The sequence below is a fragment of the Elephantulus edwardii genome, unplaced genomic scaffold (genome assembly GCF_000299155.1).
Source record: "Elephantulus edwardii isolate Elephantulus edwardi_28Jun2011 unplaced genomic scaffold, EleEdw1.0 scaffold00070, whole genome shotgun sequence".
Lineage (NCBI taxonomy): Eukaryota > Metazoa > Chordata > Mammalia > Macroscelidea > Macroscelididae > Elephantulus > Elephantulus edwardii.
Window position 1 is genome coordinate 477159 of NW_006399820.1, and position 16775 is coordinate 493933.

The 16775-nt window shown below is 37.2% G+C and overlaps 1 protein-coding gene across 1 annotated transcript; it reads left to right on the forward strand.

Moving 5' to 3' along the window:
- The first annotated feature begins 206 nt into the window (after positions 1-206).
- On the forward strand, positions 207-16195 carry SLC17A2 (solute carrier family 17, member 2). Its single transcript, XM_006888640.1, has 11 exons — positions 207-234; positions 2252-2463; positions 4416-4649; positions 4736-4823; positions 7242-7328; positions 12481-12599; positions 12713-12874; positions 13409-13541; positions 13631-13778; positions 14809-14899; positions 16061-16195. Exons 1-11 carry the CDS (start codon positions 207-209, stop codon positions 16193-16195), a joined length of 1437 nt encoding a protein of 478 aa, XP_006888702.1.
- Positions 16196-16775: the final 580 nt, after the last annotated feature.

Genomic DNA, 16775 nt, shown 5'->3' on the forward strand with positions numbered 1-16775 from the left:
TAAATAAATACACAGTAAACATAATTTCATAAAATTGAGTAAAAATTTTGGCTGATGCTGAGATGAGACAATATTAATAAGAGAAGATTGTACATTATTGTTTGGATAATATTCTCTTCATAGATAAAAAACTTTTGTGGTAAACGTGAATCAGGGTAGAGGGAAATTCTACTACCAAGTGTGATACCATTTCCCAGAGAAGCCAAATGGATGAGAAGCCTTCTACCAAGAAAGGTAATGTCATCTCATATTTGCCTGCTATACTAAGAAAAAGTCAAAGGTATTTTCAGTGTTTTTACACATCCTTACTCTTCACTTCTACCTTTTTCTTTGTGCCACCACTTGATAGAGTCTGTCTCACGCTAAGAACAGAATAAGCCCCCAACCAAAGATCTTGGTGGATTATAGTTACCTATTACCTTTGCCTTGTTGTTATTATGTGCCATCAAGTGGCCAGCTGCTCATAGGAATCTTACATATAACAGGTTTGAAGCCTGCCCTATCCTTAGCTAATTTCACTGACTCTGGCACATCTGTGCCTATTACCTCAGTTATTGTGTCACTCTGTCTTATCAGGGTCTTCCTCTCCTGTGCTGTCCCTCTACCCTTTCAAGTATGATTTCTTTCTCCAAGGGCTGGTCTCTTGGCCACATGCCCAAAATATATGAGACAATACATCAAAATCCTATTTAAGGAGAAACTTGGTTTAACTTCTCTAAGACAGACCAGTTTATTCTTGTCATGGTCCATTGTATGTTCAATACTCTTCTCTAACAAAGGCATCAATTCTTCTGTAATTTTTAGTCTTTGTCCAGCTCTCTGATGCATGGAAAGTAAATGCAAAGACAATGGCCTGGATTAAATGTACTTTACTCTCTACACTAACATTTTTGTTCCTCAGTACTCTGGAGAGGTCCCTGACAGATTTTTCCCAATGCAATTTGTCTTTTGATTTTCTAACTGCTAGTGCCAAGATTCTATATCAAAACACACTTTAAATATACTCCCAAATTATGCACAAATTTTTGCTATAATATTTTGCTAAATGGCTAGTTATTTCATTAAGTTTGGAAACCTAGAGTAATATCAAAGGGAGTGGTAGTGGCCTAAAGACGCATTGAGGACACACAACAACATACTGTTTTGGTGCAATGTATTAAACTGTGGTCTAATAACTAAAATGTTGAAGTTGGAATCTACTAGCTGTTTTGAGGGAGAAAGATGAGGCAGTTTACTTCTGTAAAAATGTACAGTCTTGAAAATCTACATCTAATCTAATCTACAGGGTTGCTGTTAGCAGAAATCAACTTAACGGTATCAGGTTTGGGTACTACTTCGTAGGAATTTTCACTTTTTTCTCCATGAACTTTGATAAATGACGATAATTACAGAAAGGCTTCAGGCCTTATGTTCATAGGGTCGTTAGGAATTGTGCTTGACTCAATGGCAATCAACAACAACTCTTTACTATTATAATTCATTGTCTGCATCTTTTCCATCATGCTGACTACAAATGTAGTGGAAATGATTATCCACTGTTTTTAAAGAAAAGCAAACAAGTGAAAAATAAAATATAAGTGACTATTTGAGAGTAAAGCCTTGGAACACACAACTGAGATATTCCCAGATAATTGTCACACTAAGGAGTTATTGATAATTTCTCCCATACCATGCTATCTTTCAATTATTTTTAGAAAGCCCTTCAACATATAACTTGTGGTTGTTATTGTGTACCATCAAGTCAGAAGTGAACCATAGCTGACTCTCAGCAGGTTTTTTAGAGGCAGTTAATTGGATAGGAGGAAATTGCCCATCCTTCTGTGAAGCATCTGGTAGATAGCTCAAGGAAAAGCATCTAAGTAAAAAAAAAAAATAAAATTAAATCTCCGATTCTGTGATAAATTGATGTTTATAGTGAATAAGACCACTGACTTGCAACTGGGAGACATGAGGTTTGTGACTGGCTCTGCTGCTATTTTAATTGGGAGTAATATAACCTACATACCTTACATGTAGATATTTCTCTATTATATGCTTTACACATCTCTGAAAGAAGACTTTATTTCCCCTTCTTTAAAAGCCAACAAAATACATGTAACAAAGGAAGTTTGCAGTCACGCTGGTGAAAAAAATTTAAAAAAAAAAAGACTATAAGACTATGTCAAATCATTTGATATTCTTTTGGATTTAACCATGGAAGAAATGTGTCTCAGTCTAGATGATCATTGTCTATTTCTGTGTTGTTCTGTAGGTCCAGGTTTCTGCTCATTACGCTATGGACTGGCTTTCATCATGCACTTCTCAAACTTCACCATGATAACCCAGCGAGTGAGTCTGAGCATTGCAATTGTCGCCATGGTGAACAACACTGAGCAGTACAATATATCTAACTTCTCCGCAGAGAGACCACTTGAAGACACTGCAAGTAATTGCAGCACATCTATCAAGGAATTTAATACAGGGGTAAGCTTGATATTAGCAGGTAGTTTTACATAGAGAAGAAAAATCTGTTTAAAAGGAAGACTCAAGTCTAGTCTGCAGAGTATAAAACCACAAATTTACAGTGATTAAGCTAAAAAAAATAGGTTTCTTTTTCTTGGAGACACTACTTATATCTATGATAAAAAGAATTTTTCTTTGATATTGTTATGAGCACAAGATGGGAGTAGTATAAGAGTGAAGATTAACTTTCTGAAATTGACCAAACCAATTACTGGATATTATCAATAGAAATCAAAACATTGTCTAAGAACATACTTCTGGGTAATCAGATTCTGTGGGAAATCTTATGTCTTAAATTGCCTTTGAACTACCTTACAACTCTACAGACTGTATATAATTAAGAATGGTGTAAATCAATGTTGTTGGTAGCCTTGTCAATGATGTATGTCTCCTAGAAAATCAATTGATTTCCACCTTCCCCTCAACTTCTCAAAAAACACATGGTTGATTAAGCTGCATGTATGTGCCTAGTTCTTAGAATTCTCCTTTGTACTAGTTGTAAAAATATTAGTGATTTCCTAATTAATCAACAAATTCAGTAAAATCTTTGTTGTGTTTATTTTATTGTTATTTGAGGACTATGATTATCTCTCATTTAAAAGTTATTCTTTAAACTATTATTTAGTACATATTTCCAGTGTTAGCTCTATAATTTTGTTTTTATTATCTTTGACCCAAGTTAATTTAGGATGACCTCCCTGTCTCCAGTTTTCTTTCCATCATCATCATCATTCTAAACAGTCAAATTCTTGTACTTAGAAATCTGGGACACCTTCCAGTTGTCAAACTCTTACAGCATGCTATGTTCTTCCAGCATCTGACCCACACTTCCTATCATAATCATATCTGCTCTCATTGGCCCAAAGAAAGTCTTTTCCCTGGGTAAGAGTTCCTATTAGTTTCTGATTTTATAGCATCATTGTTCGCTTTTCCTGTTTTCTCCAATGAGGGTGACTTTTTTCTTTTTTCAATTTAGACACATCATAGACATTATTAAAAGGATAGTTCAAATATTGCTTCCTTCCAGGATTCTTCCCAAATTAGTCTTCACTTTTCCCAAAGTCCTTCTGTGAGTAAGGAATTCACTGTCAACCCAAATGTATGTGGTTCAAACCCATGAGCTGCTCTAAGGCAAAGAGATGGGCAATTTTCTCCTGTTTGATTTACAGTCTCTGAAAACTCATTGGAGGTGTAGCTATGAGCTGATTCCAAATGAGTAGCAATGAATTTTAGTTTTTAAACACATTTTACCTATATGTGTCATAAAGCCTTTAGTTTGTTAGAAACACATATATGGAACTATTTCTGTACATGAATAAAATATACTCTTTGGCTTTCTATTTAAACCTCCAGCATATATGAAAATATATCTAGGAGGCCACTAAAAATATTTTACTGAGTTATATCAGAAGGAGAATATGATCTTATTCATTTGCAACATATATCTTAGTAAGTCAATTCTTCCAGGATAACCTAATATTCTCAAATGTGATTGTTTTTAATTAAGGACTGATTTTTTTCTAGGTAAAAATTCATAGTGTTTATTATGTTATTTATAATGAAAGTAATTATGTCATTCACATTTTCCAAGAAGGATAAATAGTTATGAAGCATCTCTCAATATCTTCTTTGGCTTGCTTCCCCCTGTTATCCAACCACATCATAATTTTATTTGTATTATCTTTTTATTTTCCTCTACTTTTAGCTTACTCTGAAAGGTACAAATTAAAAGTGTAATTAGATTTTTTTTTAAAAAAAATATAGTGCATTTAAGTATTTAGGTTAAAAAATTTTTAAAGTCAAAATTTGGTATAATAGGTTATATCAACCCTAGGCAACTCTTATTTGAAAGTAAATTTTCATAAAAGGACTTCTTAGCCAAGTGTTAAATTTATTCTTCTTTCCTCCCTCAGGCCTCTGTTTACAAATGGAGTCCGGAAACTCAGGGTATCATCTTTAGCTCCATCAATTATGGGATAATGTTGACTCTGATCCCAAGTGGATATTTAGCAGGAATATTTGGAGCAAAGCATATTCTTGGTGCTGGTTTACTGATCTCTTCTCTTCTCACCCTCTTTATACCATTGGCTGCCAGCTTTGGAGTGACCTTTGTTATTGTGCTTCGAACAGTACAGGGCATGGCCCAGGTATCTAGATATTTTTTTTTATTCTGACTATAATAAAGATTTCAGATTTCTACTAATGATCAACTTATTACTGATTTTCATTTCAGGGAATGGCATGGACAGGTCAGTTTACAATTTGGGCAAAATGGGCTCCGCCATTGGAACGAAGCAAGCTCACCAGCATTGCAGGATCAGGTGAGGTTGCAAAAACAGGTCACAGTCTTGTAACGTCCTGTATTACTACCACAACTCTCTCTGTATTGGGTGGTTTGAGGCAGAGGGAGAAAAATACTGTCTGAACAATCTACAATGTAAAATGGCTACATGACATAGGCTGTTGTTGTTGTTAAATGCCATCTAGTCATAGATGATTCATAGAGACCCTATGAACGAAAGACCTGAACACTTGTATAACTTTCATCGTTTCTCCAAGTTCATAGAGTTTCTGGAGGCAAGCTATTTTGGAAGTGGATGCCACTTTTTCTTCCAAGCTTGTTTTAATCAGGGAGCTCCACCAAACACTATCCACCATGAGTAACCATTATCACATTTGACACGCCAGTGTCACAGTGTTTAACATCACAGCAACCACGAGTTACCTATTTATAGCAAGTGGACATTCCAGTTATATACCACTTAGAAGAATGTTTGACCAAAAATAATTAAAACCAGACCTAAGGGCCACAGGCCCAAGGGTCCAAATGCATTTTTAAACAGGAGGTCAAATGCAATCAACTCACCCCCTATGGCCAGTTAAAAAAGATAAACCTATGTCATAAGTCACTGAAGTTCAGAAGCATGAATGACCACAAGTGATTCTGATCTCACCAGCCTCTCCCACCTCCTGTATGTACACTTAAATTTTCTCTGATCTCTGGCTTATATTTTTGAAAAGTACCTGACTCCCAGATCTTCTTACCAAAATTCTATCCACTATAATGGTTAGGTCATAGAAATAATTTCTAAATCTTAGAAGTGTTATGAATTTGTCATCATGTATAATTCTATAGTTTACATATTTGGTGACATATTTTAATTTTGTTCTCATATCTATATTCTAAACTTCTTTGTTTTCATAAATTTCAGGTTAGGACCCATTGTTGTTGCTGTGTTTTTAAGTGCCGTTGAGTCGTAGGCAACTCATAGCGACCCGGTGTACGAAAGTCCTCGACACTTGCGTGACTTTCATCCTTTCTCCAAATTCGTAGGGTTTCCGGAGGCAAGCTATTTACGGAAGTGGATGCCACTCCTGCTTCCAAGCTTGTTTTAACCGGAGAGCGCCACCAAACACTGTCCATCATGGGTAACCATTATCGCATTTGACACTTCAGTGTCACAGTGTTCAGCTTCATAGCGACCACAAGTTACCTCTGTATAGCAAGTGGACACACCAGGGACACACGACCTAGAAGAATGTTTCACTAAAAACAATTAAAGACAAGCTTTAGGGCCGCGGATTAGAGTCACCCACCTTTGGCTTGATTGCATCGCTTTCGGTCCACTAGGCCAACTGGTCTCTCTCTATGTTGTTAAGTGCCATGCAGCCGTTAGCAACTAGAAGGTCATAAAATCAATTTGGTGGGTCAGAATCAGTATTTAATGAAATTAAATAGAAAATAATAGAATATTAGCACATATTACATATAGTAAGTGAAAATATTTTTCTGTGAGCCATGTGAATGTATGTATAGATTTGTGTGCAAACATTTATATGTATTTGTGGGTTGTGTTACCATGTAAGTTGCATGTCTTACTCTGAGTTCTTATAAAATGTGTCCATGTACTTGTACTAGTGAATTTGGTTACCTTTTTTCTTTCCAACTGGAATGACTATGCCTTCAGGGCAGTGATTTTATCTTATTAATTTTTATGTCTTTCTTTCCTTCTCTCAAATTCAGATTGTTTCCTGACGGAATGTAATTCTAATCCTAAAAGAATTCTATTCAGACAGGTTGCCACTGCACTATCTTTCATTGCCTTTGAGATGGAATCTACTTTGCTGGGTTTCTGAGGCTATAAATGATATGGGAGGAGATGGTTTGTCTTTTTTCTTTAGAGTTGCTGGTGGATTGGAATCATCAGAGAGACAAAACATTTAGGTTAGCAGCACAACTCCCTATGGACTATGCCACAACTGGGTAATGTTAATGCCTTGACCTTGACTATTAACCTAAAGGTTGACCATTTATACCCACCCACTGGCACCATGGAAGAAAGACCCTATATTCTGCTTCAAATATTGTAGCCATGAAAATCCTTCAGAATAGTTCTTCTCTACAGCACATAGAATTGCTGCTAGAAGTTAAAACTGACTTTATAACACTTAGTTTGATTTTCTTTTTGTCATTGTTGAAAGTATCTGTGACAAGCTAAGGACATTGGATTTGGTCACACTGGTGTTGAGGAGTCATTGAAGAGGCAGGCACATATTACCCATTAACCTAGTAACATTATATAGTTTTTCTGGGGAAGATCATGAAGGAAAAAAAATACCATCACCCAGCCAGTCTAAGTGTGACACTTTAGTGTGAGGACCATGCCAGGAATGTCATTCAGTCTCAGATTTGGTATTGATGCAAATTATCTTCTTTTTCTTCTCTCCCTTCTCATTAGGGGTAGCATTTGGATCCTTCATCATCCTGTGTGTAGGGGGACTAATTTGCCAAGTTTTGGGCTGGCCTTTCATTTTCTATATTTTTGGTGAGTTTATTTCAAGGTTTAATAATTTCATTTCTAGATGTGAATTTTGATGTCTTTATTCCCCACATTCTTCTCATGTGTAAGAGAAAATGTTTCTTGTGGGAGATATTCATACATATTGAGGATCGATATTCTAGTCCATACAATTTGATTTAACATTGTGCTGGTGGTTTTGGACAGCATTGTGTTGTGGGGCAGGGCAGGTATGATGACTGCACACATAGTTCTGACTTTGGAAAAATCAGGAGTGCAAACTTACATCCTACTCCAAGCATATGTAGAACCTTTATCATGATGCTTGAAATGCCTTATCAAAGTTAACGAAGACTACCTGCTGTGTGTCTTTGCATTCCATTACATGTGTTATTTCTGCCTTAAAGTGGCCTTAACCTTATTCTTTATTTGGTGAATAACGTAATGGTAAATTCAAATGTTCTCATTTCCTAGCAAAATTTCCAGAACTTGTCCCATCACATTCTGTCCTCTCTGCTGCTTCCTGCTATTTTTTTTTTCTCGCTAAGACACATTGGTTTGTGATTATTTGTTACCTTTTGCAATAGGGAAAAGGTAGAGGTTCTGAGAAAGAGAAGATAACCCTCAACAAGGTGGATTGGCACAGTGACTGTAACAATAGGTGTGAGCTTGGCAGAGACTGTGAGGATAGTGCAGGAGAGGGCCAAGTTCAGATCTGTTATTCATCGGGTCACTATAAGTCATAGTTAACTTGATGACACTTAACAACAACAGTAATCCAGAAGCACATTTATTGACGAAATAAGAGTTGTGATGTGTAGGGGGCAAAGAATACATTTTATAATGTTTTGTTTTGCTTTAAATAATTTTAATGTCTATCACAATATCTGAATCTTACTTTTAAACTAAAATAATAAAGGGAACCAGTAAATTGTTGTTGTTATGTTCCATCGAGTCACCTGAAAGTCATATAGCGACCCTATGTCCAATGCCCTAAACTCTGGTCTATCCCTTGTCAATCTCACTGTCTCTGACATCCCCATTACCCAAGTGACTGAATCAATGCATCTCATCAACGGTCTTCTTCTCCTACACTGTCCCACCACCCTCCCAAGCATGACATCCCTCTCTAAGGACTGATTCCACCTTGAAACATGTCCAAAGTATGTCAGATGAAGCTTCAGAATCCTTGCCTCCAAGGAGCAGCCTGCCTTCACCCTCTCCAGGACAAACTTATTTCTTCTCCTAGCAGTCCCTGGTATATTCAATAATCTTCTTCAGCACCACAGCTCAAAGACATCAACTCTCCTATCATCTCTAGTCATTGTCGAGCTTTCTCATGTATAGTAAGTAATTGCAAAGACCATGGCCTGTATCAGGCACACCTTAATCTCCAGACTGACATTGTTGCTCTTCAGTACTTTGGAGAGGTCTCTGACAGCAGACTTTCCCAGTGCAATTTGTCTTTTAATTTCCCGACTGCTGGTACCAAGAGTGTGGATTGTGGAGCCAAGTAAACTGAAGCTGTTAACAATCTCAATCTCTTTACCATCTATCATGATGCTGCCAGTTGGCCCAGTAGTGAGAATCTTTGTTTTCTTGATGTTGAGCTTCAATACACATTGAAGGCTGCAGTCCTTGACCTTCAGCAGCAAGTACTTCAGATCTTCCTCATTTTCAGCAATCAGGGTTGTATCATATGCATAATGCAGATTGTTGATGATTCTTCCTCCAATCCTGATGCCATAATTTTCCTCATAGAGCCCAACCTCCTGGAATATCTGTTATGCATATAGATTGAAAAGATATGGAGATAGGACACATTCTTGACACAAACCCTTCTCAATTTTGAACCATACAGTCTTTCCTTGCTTTGTTCTGATGACTGCCTCCTGATCCAAGTACAGGTTTCACATAAACACAATTAAGTGTTCTTAATTCTTCTCAGAGTTAGCCACAGGTTGTTGTGATCCACATAGTTAAATGTCATTGCATAGTCAATGAAACACAGATAGACATTCTTCTGGTACTCTACTCTCAGCCAAGATCCATCTGACATTAGCTATAATATCCCTAGTGCCATGGCCTCTTTGAAATCCAGCCTGCACTTCTTTTGATGTGCTGTTCCAGTCACTTTGGTATAATCTTATGCAGAATTTTGCTTGCACGCGATATCAATAATACTGTTTGATAATTTCCACACTCTGTTGGATCACCTTTCTTTGGAATGAAAACAAATATAGATCTCCTCCAGTCAGTTAACCAGGTGGTTGTCCTCCAGATTTCTTGGCACAACTTGGTGAGCACATCCAGGGCTGCATCTCTTTGTTGAAATATGTCAATTGGTACGCCATCAATTCCTAGGACCTTGTTTTTTGCCAATTCTTTCAGAACAGCTTGAACTTCTTCCTTCATCAACATAGGCTCTTACTCATATGTTGTTTCATGAAGTTCTTCTGTGTCCACCAATTCCTTTTGGTACAATGACTTTATAAACTCTTTCCATCTTCTTAAATACTTCCTGGATCATTTACTATTCTGCCCAAAACATCCTTAAGTATTGCAACCAAATGTTTGACTTTCTTCTTCAGTTCCTTCAGCTTAAGAAATATTGAGTGAGTTTGGCCCTTTTGATTTTCTGACTATAGCTCCTTGCACATTTCATTGGGATACTTTTCTTTGTCTTAGAGAAAAAATAAATACTTTAAGCCATGGAAATGACTGGAACAGTACATTGACAGAGGACTACCAGAAATACAAGCTGGATTTTAAAGAGGTTATGGCACTAAAATCATGATTACCAATGTCAGATGGAACTTGGCAGAACGCAGAGAGTACCAGAAAAATGTCTATCTGTGTTTCATTGACTATGCAAAGGCCTTTGACTGTATGGTTCACAACAAATTGTGACTAGCCTTGAGGAAAATGAGAATCCCAAAACAGTTGATTGTGCTTATGTGAAACTTATACTTGGCCCAAGAAACAGTCCTCACAACAAAGGAAACACTGCATGGCTCAAAATCAGGAAAGGAAGATGTGAGGGATGCATCCTGTCCCCATGCCTTTTCAATTTATATGTAGAACAGATTATTTGGGAAACAGGGCTTTATGAGGAGAGTGTAGCATCAAGATTAGAGGAAGCCTCATCAACAACCTGTAATATGCAAATGCACACAACCTTTTTTGCTGAAACTGACAAAGACCTGAAGCTCTTGCTGCAGAAAGTCAAGGACTGTAGTCTTCAATATAGATTGAAGTGCAACATCAAGAAGACAAAGAGTCTCACCACTGGGCCAATTCGCAGAATCATGATAGATGGAGAAGAGATTGAGGTTGTTAACAATTACAGCTTGCTTGGCTCCACAATCAACATTCTTTTAATACCAGCAGTCAGAAAATAAAAAGACGAATTGCATTGGGAAAATATGCTGTCTGGGACCTCTCCAGAGAGCTGAAAAGCAATGTTGTCAGTCTAGAGACAAAGGTGAGCCTAATCCAGGCCACAATCTTTGCAATTACCTGTTAAACCAACAGAGAGATAGACAATGACTAAGGATGACAAAAGAAGATACCTTTGAGTTGTGGAGAAGAGTCTTTGAATTGCTGGAGAAGAGTCTTGAACATACCATGGACTGCCAAGAAAACACGTAAGTCTGTCTCAAAGAGGGTGAAACCAAGTCTCTCCTTGGAGACTAGGATTCTGAAGCACCATCTCTCGTACTTTGGGCATGCAGCCAAGAGAGACAGATCCTTACAGAAGGACATCAGCTCGGAAGGGTGGAGGGACAGTGCAGGAGAGGAAGACCCTGGATGAGATGGTTTGATACAGTACCTGGGTCAATAGGGTTTGGTGTGTCGGAATTAGTGAGTCTGGCTCAGAACAGGGAAGGGTTCACAGCTGCTGTACAAAGGGTCGTTAGAAGTTGGAGGCTACTTGACGTCATATAACAACAACATACTATACTGATTTTTTTTTTAAATTTAAGCCTTTTGTTTAGTCAATAAGACCTCAGGGAGGACTTTGTACTGAAAAGTTGGTTGTTGTTATATTTTGTAAGAACATTCTTCTAAGTGGTACAGCACTCTTCCGTCAATATGCTCTACTAAGATAACCTGGGGTTGCTGTGATGCTGAACCTTGTGCCACTGGGGTGTCAAATGGCAAAATGGTTACCCATGGTGGACAGAGTTTGGTGGAGCTTCCAGTTTAAGACAGTTTTGGAAGCAAGAGTGGCATCCACTTCCTAAACATGCCTCTATAAACTCTATGAACTTTGATAAATAACAGTAGTTATAGAAAAGGCTCAGGTCTTTTGTTCATAAGGTCACTAGGAGTCATGCTTGACTCAACAGCAATTAACAACAACCACCTAGCATCTTAATGTAGACTCTTCTTAAATTAATAAATCCTAGAAATTAGACAAATCTCTCTTGATTTGACTGTTCTTTTATTATATAAAATTGGGCCATTAAATATGATTCTGGTTTGTTGTTAGGTGCTATTAAGTTGACTGAGAGTCATAGGGACCCTATGAATAACAGATTGGAATCTTACCCAATCCTGTGGTATCCCTCAAGATCTCTACCAAGCTCCAGTCCATTGTTACAGTCACTAAATCAATCTATCTGGTTGAGAGCTGTCCTCTCTTTCTTAGTACTTCTACTTTCCCCAGCATGATGTCTTTTTCCAAGGACTGGCCCCTCATGATAATATACCAAAAGTATATGAGATGAGGTTTGACTTTCCTTGCCTCTAGTGAAAGGCGTGCACCATGGTTACACTTCATCAAAGACATGTTTATTTGTTCTTTTGGAAATCTATGCAGTAGTTAGTATTCTATACCAACACCACTCAAAGGCTTAAGTGGTTTTACCGTCAATGATGCTAAGCTCAGATCATTTTGGTCCACACTATGAAATATGTTCATCCTCATGTTATTTCAAGATGACTTTAACACTGAACTACTTTAGACTCCTACATTTTCGAGGTGATGTCTAGAAAGCTTTAATGATAACAAGAGAATTTATTCAAGAGTTGAAAGGAAGAAATATGAAAATATAAGTGTAGTTACTATAAACTGATGTGTATTTTTGCAGGGAACAGGTATGACATTTCAGAGGAAATCTCTTTTCCCCAAACACAAATCTATCAGAAAACTAATTGAATCTTTTCCTTCCAGGTAGCAGTGGCTGTGTCTGCTGTCTTCTGTGGTTCATGGTGATTTATGATGATCCCATACATCATCCATGCATTAGTGCTGGGGAAAAGGAACACATTGTGTCCTCACTAGCTCACCAGGTATAGTGCATCCTTTCTACCTGTGACTCATACTGAGATCACTAGAACAAGGCCAGAAAGAGATGATCTCTGGTCTATTGCGGTACTCAGGCTGATTAGATGCTTCCTTTCAGTCCAGTTCTTCTAGACGATCCATTCCAATGAGGGCTATGGCCAGATGTCTACCACTGTGGGCCATTTTCCTGGGGTTTTTCAGCCATTTCTGGTTATGCACCATAATCATAACATACCTGCCAACGTACATCAGTTCTGTACTCCATGTAAACATTAGAGATGTAAGTATATGTCTTACACTTCCAGAAGGGGAAAAAAATTATGGTAGTAAGGAGACACAGCTCTATGCTACTTACTCTATTCTGATCACTGATCTATATATGCTTTGTAAATAACCATTCACTTAATGCTCACAGTAGTTTGGAGAAAGCATGTTCATCTCACTGTATTTATCTCACCTATTGCACAAGTATACTAATAAATACAAAAAGTGGTAAAAGGGCTTGTCCTGTATTACACAGTTATTAAACTTTAGAATTGCTCCAAGATCTGTGTTAACTACTATGCTACTTGGTCTTACCACTCAATTCTTCAGTCACTTTTGGAAGTAAATATTGTTTTTCTCTAGGATCAGTGTGATTCAGGCACTGGCCTTCTTACCTGAGACAGTTTTCTTCTAGTATGGAAAAGGATGCTAATTAGCTACAATGACCCAGAAAGCCAGTAATGGGCTAATGATTAATCTATGCAACTGATACATTTTGGTGCCATATGCACCTCTATAATTACTTACTATTTAATTTTCCTTCCTTCAGAGTGGAGTTCTGTCCTCCTTGCCTTTTATTGCTGCCTCAAGCTGTACGATACTAGGAGGTCAGTTGGCAGATTTCCTTCTATCCAGAAATCTTCTCAGATTAATCACTGTGCGAAAACTCTTTTCATCCCTAGGTAAGGATAGGCCCATGGGCCTGGTTAACCAATCTATTTTTCCACGTGTGGTTTAAGAGGGTTCTTGATGGCGTGTCCTCATTGCCCAGGGCTCCTGCTTCCATCCATCTGTGCTATGGCCTTGCCCTTTGTGACTTCCAGTTACATGACAACCATTACCTTGCTGATACTTATTCCTGGGACCAGCAACCTATGTGACTCAGGGTTTATAATCAACACTTTAGATATTGCCCCCAGGTAAGCAGTTTACCTGTTTTTCTATCCTTAAAACCCTTCCAGAGATGTTAAATCTCAGCTTTCTTCTTGAAACTTCTTTTTGTTATTGACATTCACAAAATGCTGGTAGAGGGAGCGCTGATGATTTACTCGTAATGAATTGAGCTGACAACACAAAGGCACATGGTTTGGATCCACCACATAGGTAATATCCTCCCATGCAATTTGCAGACTCTGAAACCCCCCTGGGGTTATAAGTTGGATCTATAAGTTAGATCCAACTCGAAAGGACATGACAAAAATAGTGACAACAAGAGATGATAGAGTGTTGAATGTCTTGACTTATCAGCATGTAGCAAGAACCTAAAACAATTTCAAAAAGCATTTCCCAATCTTGTCTAGATCAAAAGATTCCCATCATATCTCAACATAGATTGTACTGTGTGTTCTTAGAGAGAAAGAAAAAACCCAAAAAAACAAACAACCCAATACAACACAAAAATAAAAAAACAACAACTCTACAACAAAAAAAAAACAGAAGCCTCACACAAAGATGTTTTAGGAAAGATTCGGAAAAAAAAAAGATTTGAAAAGGTTGGTAATACTAGTTACTATATATTTATGTACTCACCATGAACCAAACTTCTTATATATATAAAGATTTCTCATATATAAACACATTTAATCCTTACATCTCCAGGTAGGTTCGAATGATAGCCCCATTTTACAGAAAACTGAAATATCAGAAGGTGAAGTTGCTTCCCTAAAGGGCTTCAGTGGCAGAGTCAGAATCTGGGCTCAGGCAATTTAAGTCTAGAGCCTGTGTCTTGTCCACTGCTAACTGTCTTCCATGTTGAGGGCCCAGAGTGGAGACTTTGGCTTGCAGAGAGAGCGGATTATTCCCTAATTTCTGACTAATTTCAATAACTTCTGAATTGTTCACTAATTCTGAAAATTACATTGCCATTACAGCCAAGTTACATTGGTTTTTAATAACTACAAATGTTATTAATAAATTAATATTATTCTATATGAAAATATCTCTCCACAGATATTCAAGTTTTCTTATGGGAATCTCAAGAGGATTTGGGCTCATGGCGGGAATCATCTCTTCCACTGCCACTGGATTCCTTATCAGTCAGGTTGGGTCCAGTTTATTGAATCAATGCAAGTGGCAGATATTGTTTTAGAGACATTGAAGACCTTCGATTCTCAGGGACTCTATGGTCTCATGGGAGAATACAATCATGTATGTAACACAATTATGTTATTCACAAGGGCTTTTCAATCAAACTGTAGTAGGTCACATTTCCCAGGTTAAGAAAATTTCATTCTCAGATGAAGGAAAAAAATATATAAACTCAATTTCCAAAAATGATTATATATGTCAGATTTGTTAAACTGATTGAGTACAGAAGACAGAATGTATGATATCCTAGAGATATAGAAAAGAACATAAGAAAAAATTCTCAGTTATGATCACAGTAAATCATGCATATCCAGGAGTGGTGAAAAATGATGACAGGCAGAAATGGAACATGATGAAAAATCTTCTGAGGTTATTTCCAACTTAAAAAAAAAAAAGGAAAGAAATACAAGATGTCCCAAGGTCATAAATTTTGGGTTAAAAGAGAAAGGCTATGTGATACTGTGTGTAACATAGAAATGAAGCTTTCTCAGAGTGTAGTAGGTTGGTGAGAAAGTTGACAGAACAGGATAGGATAAAAAGACTGATGAGTATTACATAGAAAAGTTTTCGTTTGTTTTAGATATGTCTATATATAATATAATTTCAGAGTTAATTATTGATCATATCCCTAGGAATTCTCTGTGAATATAATGTTATAAATGAACATGCTAGCACATCCTAGCAGTGTGAACTCTAGGCCTAGTGAGGAAGATCACACAGGCAGACAAATATAGCTCAGGTTGTACTGAGGTTTTCATTTAAGGGGTTACTGTGATTGATGCTAACAATCAAGCCAAAAGTAAACAAAAATAAAATACTAAAGTAAGATCATCAGATACTATTTTAGGCAGAACTTCATATAAATAACTCATTACTTTCATGAATGTTGAGATCCAGATTTCTAGAAAACCAGTAATATAAGTTAAAGCCATTTTATTTTCAACCAAATGTTGACTAAGACAATCTTTGTTGACTTCAGATGTTTAGTGACAAGTATGCTTTTCCTTCTAGTCTTTGTGGTCAGTGCTACAATAGACAAAACATAATTTTCTTAATTGGTAGAGAAGGATCTAGGGATAAAGAAAATGATTCTATGGTTTTGTTTTGTCTCTAGAATTCTGAGTCTGGATGGAGGAAAGTCTTTTTTCTGTCAGCAGCTGTCAACATGTTTGGTCTGGTCTTCTACCTCAGGTTTGGAAAAGCAAAAATCCAGGATTGGGCCAGAAAGGAGACCATCACTCGACTCTGAGGATGCTATGTTATAAACTGATGTGTAGTACTGACCATAAACTTTTCCTTTTTTTTTTGTACTACTATAATTGTCATTTTTATTTGCACATTTGGTCATAAACTCAGCAGTTCTCAAGTCTAGCTTTGTGTTATATTTTCCTGGGTTATCTTCAAAATGTACTGATACGTAACTCCCTTCCAGAAATTCTGACTACTTTGGTTTGAGGGTGAGATCCAGTTAGCACTAATTTTCAGATATTGCCCAACCTATAGTCAAAATTGAGAACTCCTTGAAACAAGTTGAGACAGACTTGAAAAGACAATTTATCTTATCTTTTAATTTTACTTTTTATTAGGTATTTTTTGTTAAGTGCAGTCAAAAGGGCACCAGCTCATAGTGAATGATCCTATAAGGGTACAAAATGCTGTCTGGTCCTGTACCATCCTCACAATCATTGCTAACTTGGAGTTTATTGTTGTCATTCTGTCAATCCATCTCTCTGGGGGCCTTCTTTATCATTGGCTCTCAATTTTAGTAAATAACATGCTCTTCTCCAGGAACTGATCCGTCCTGATGACATGTCAAAAGTAAGTGTGAG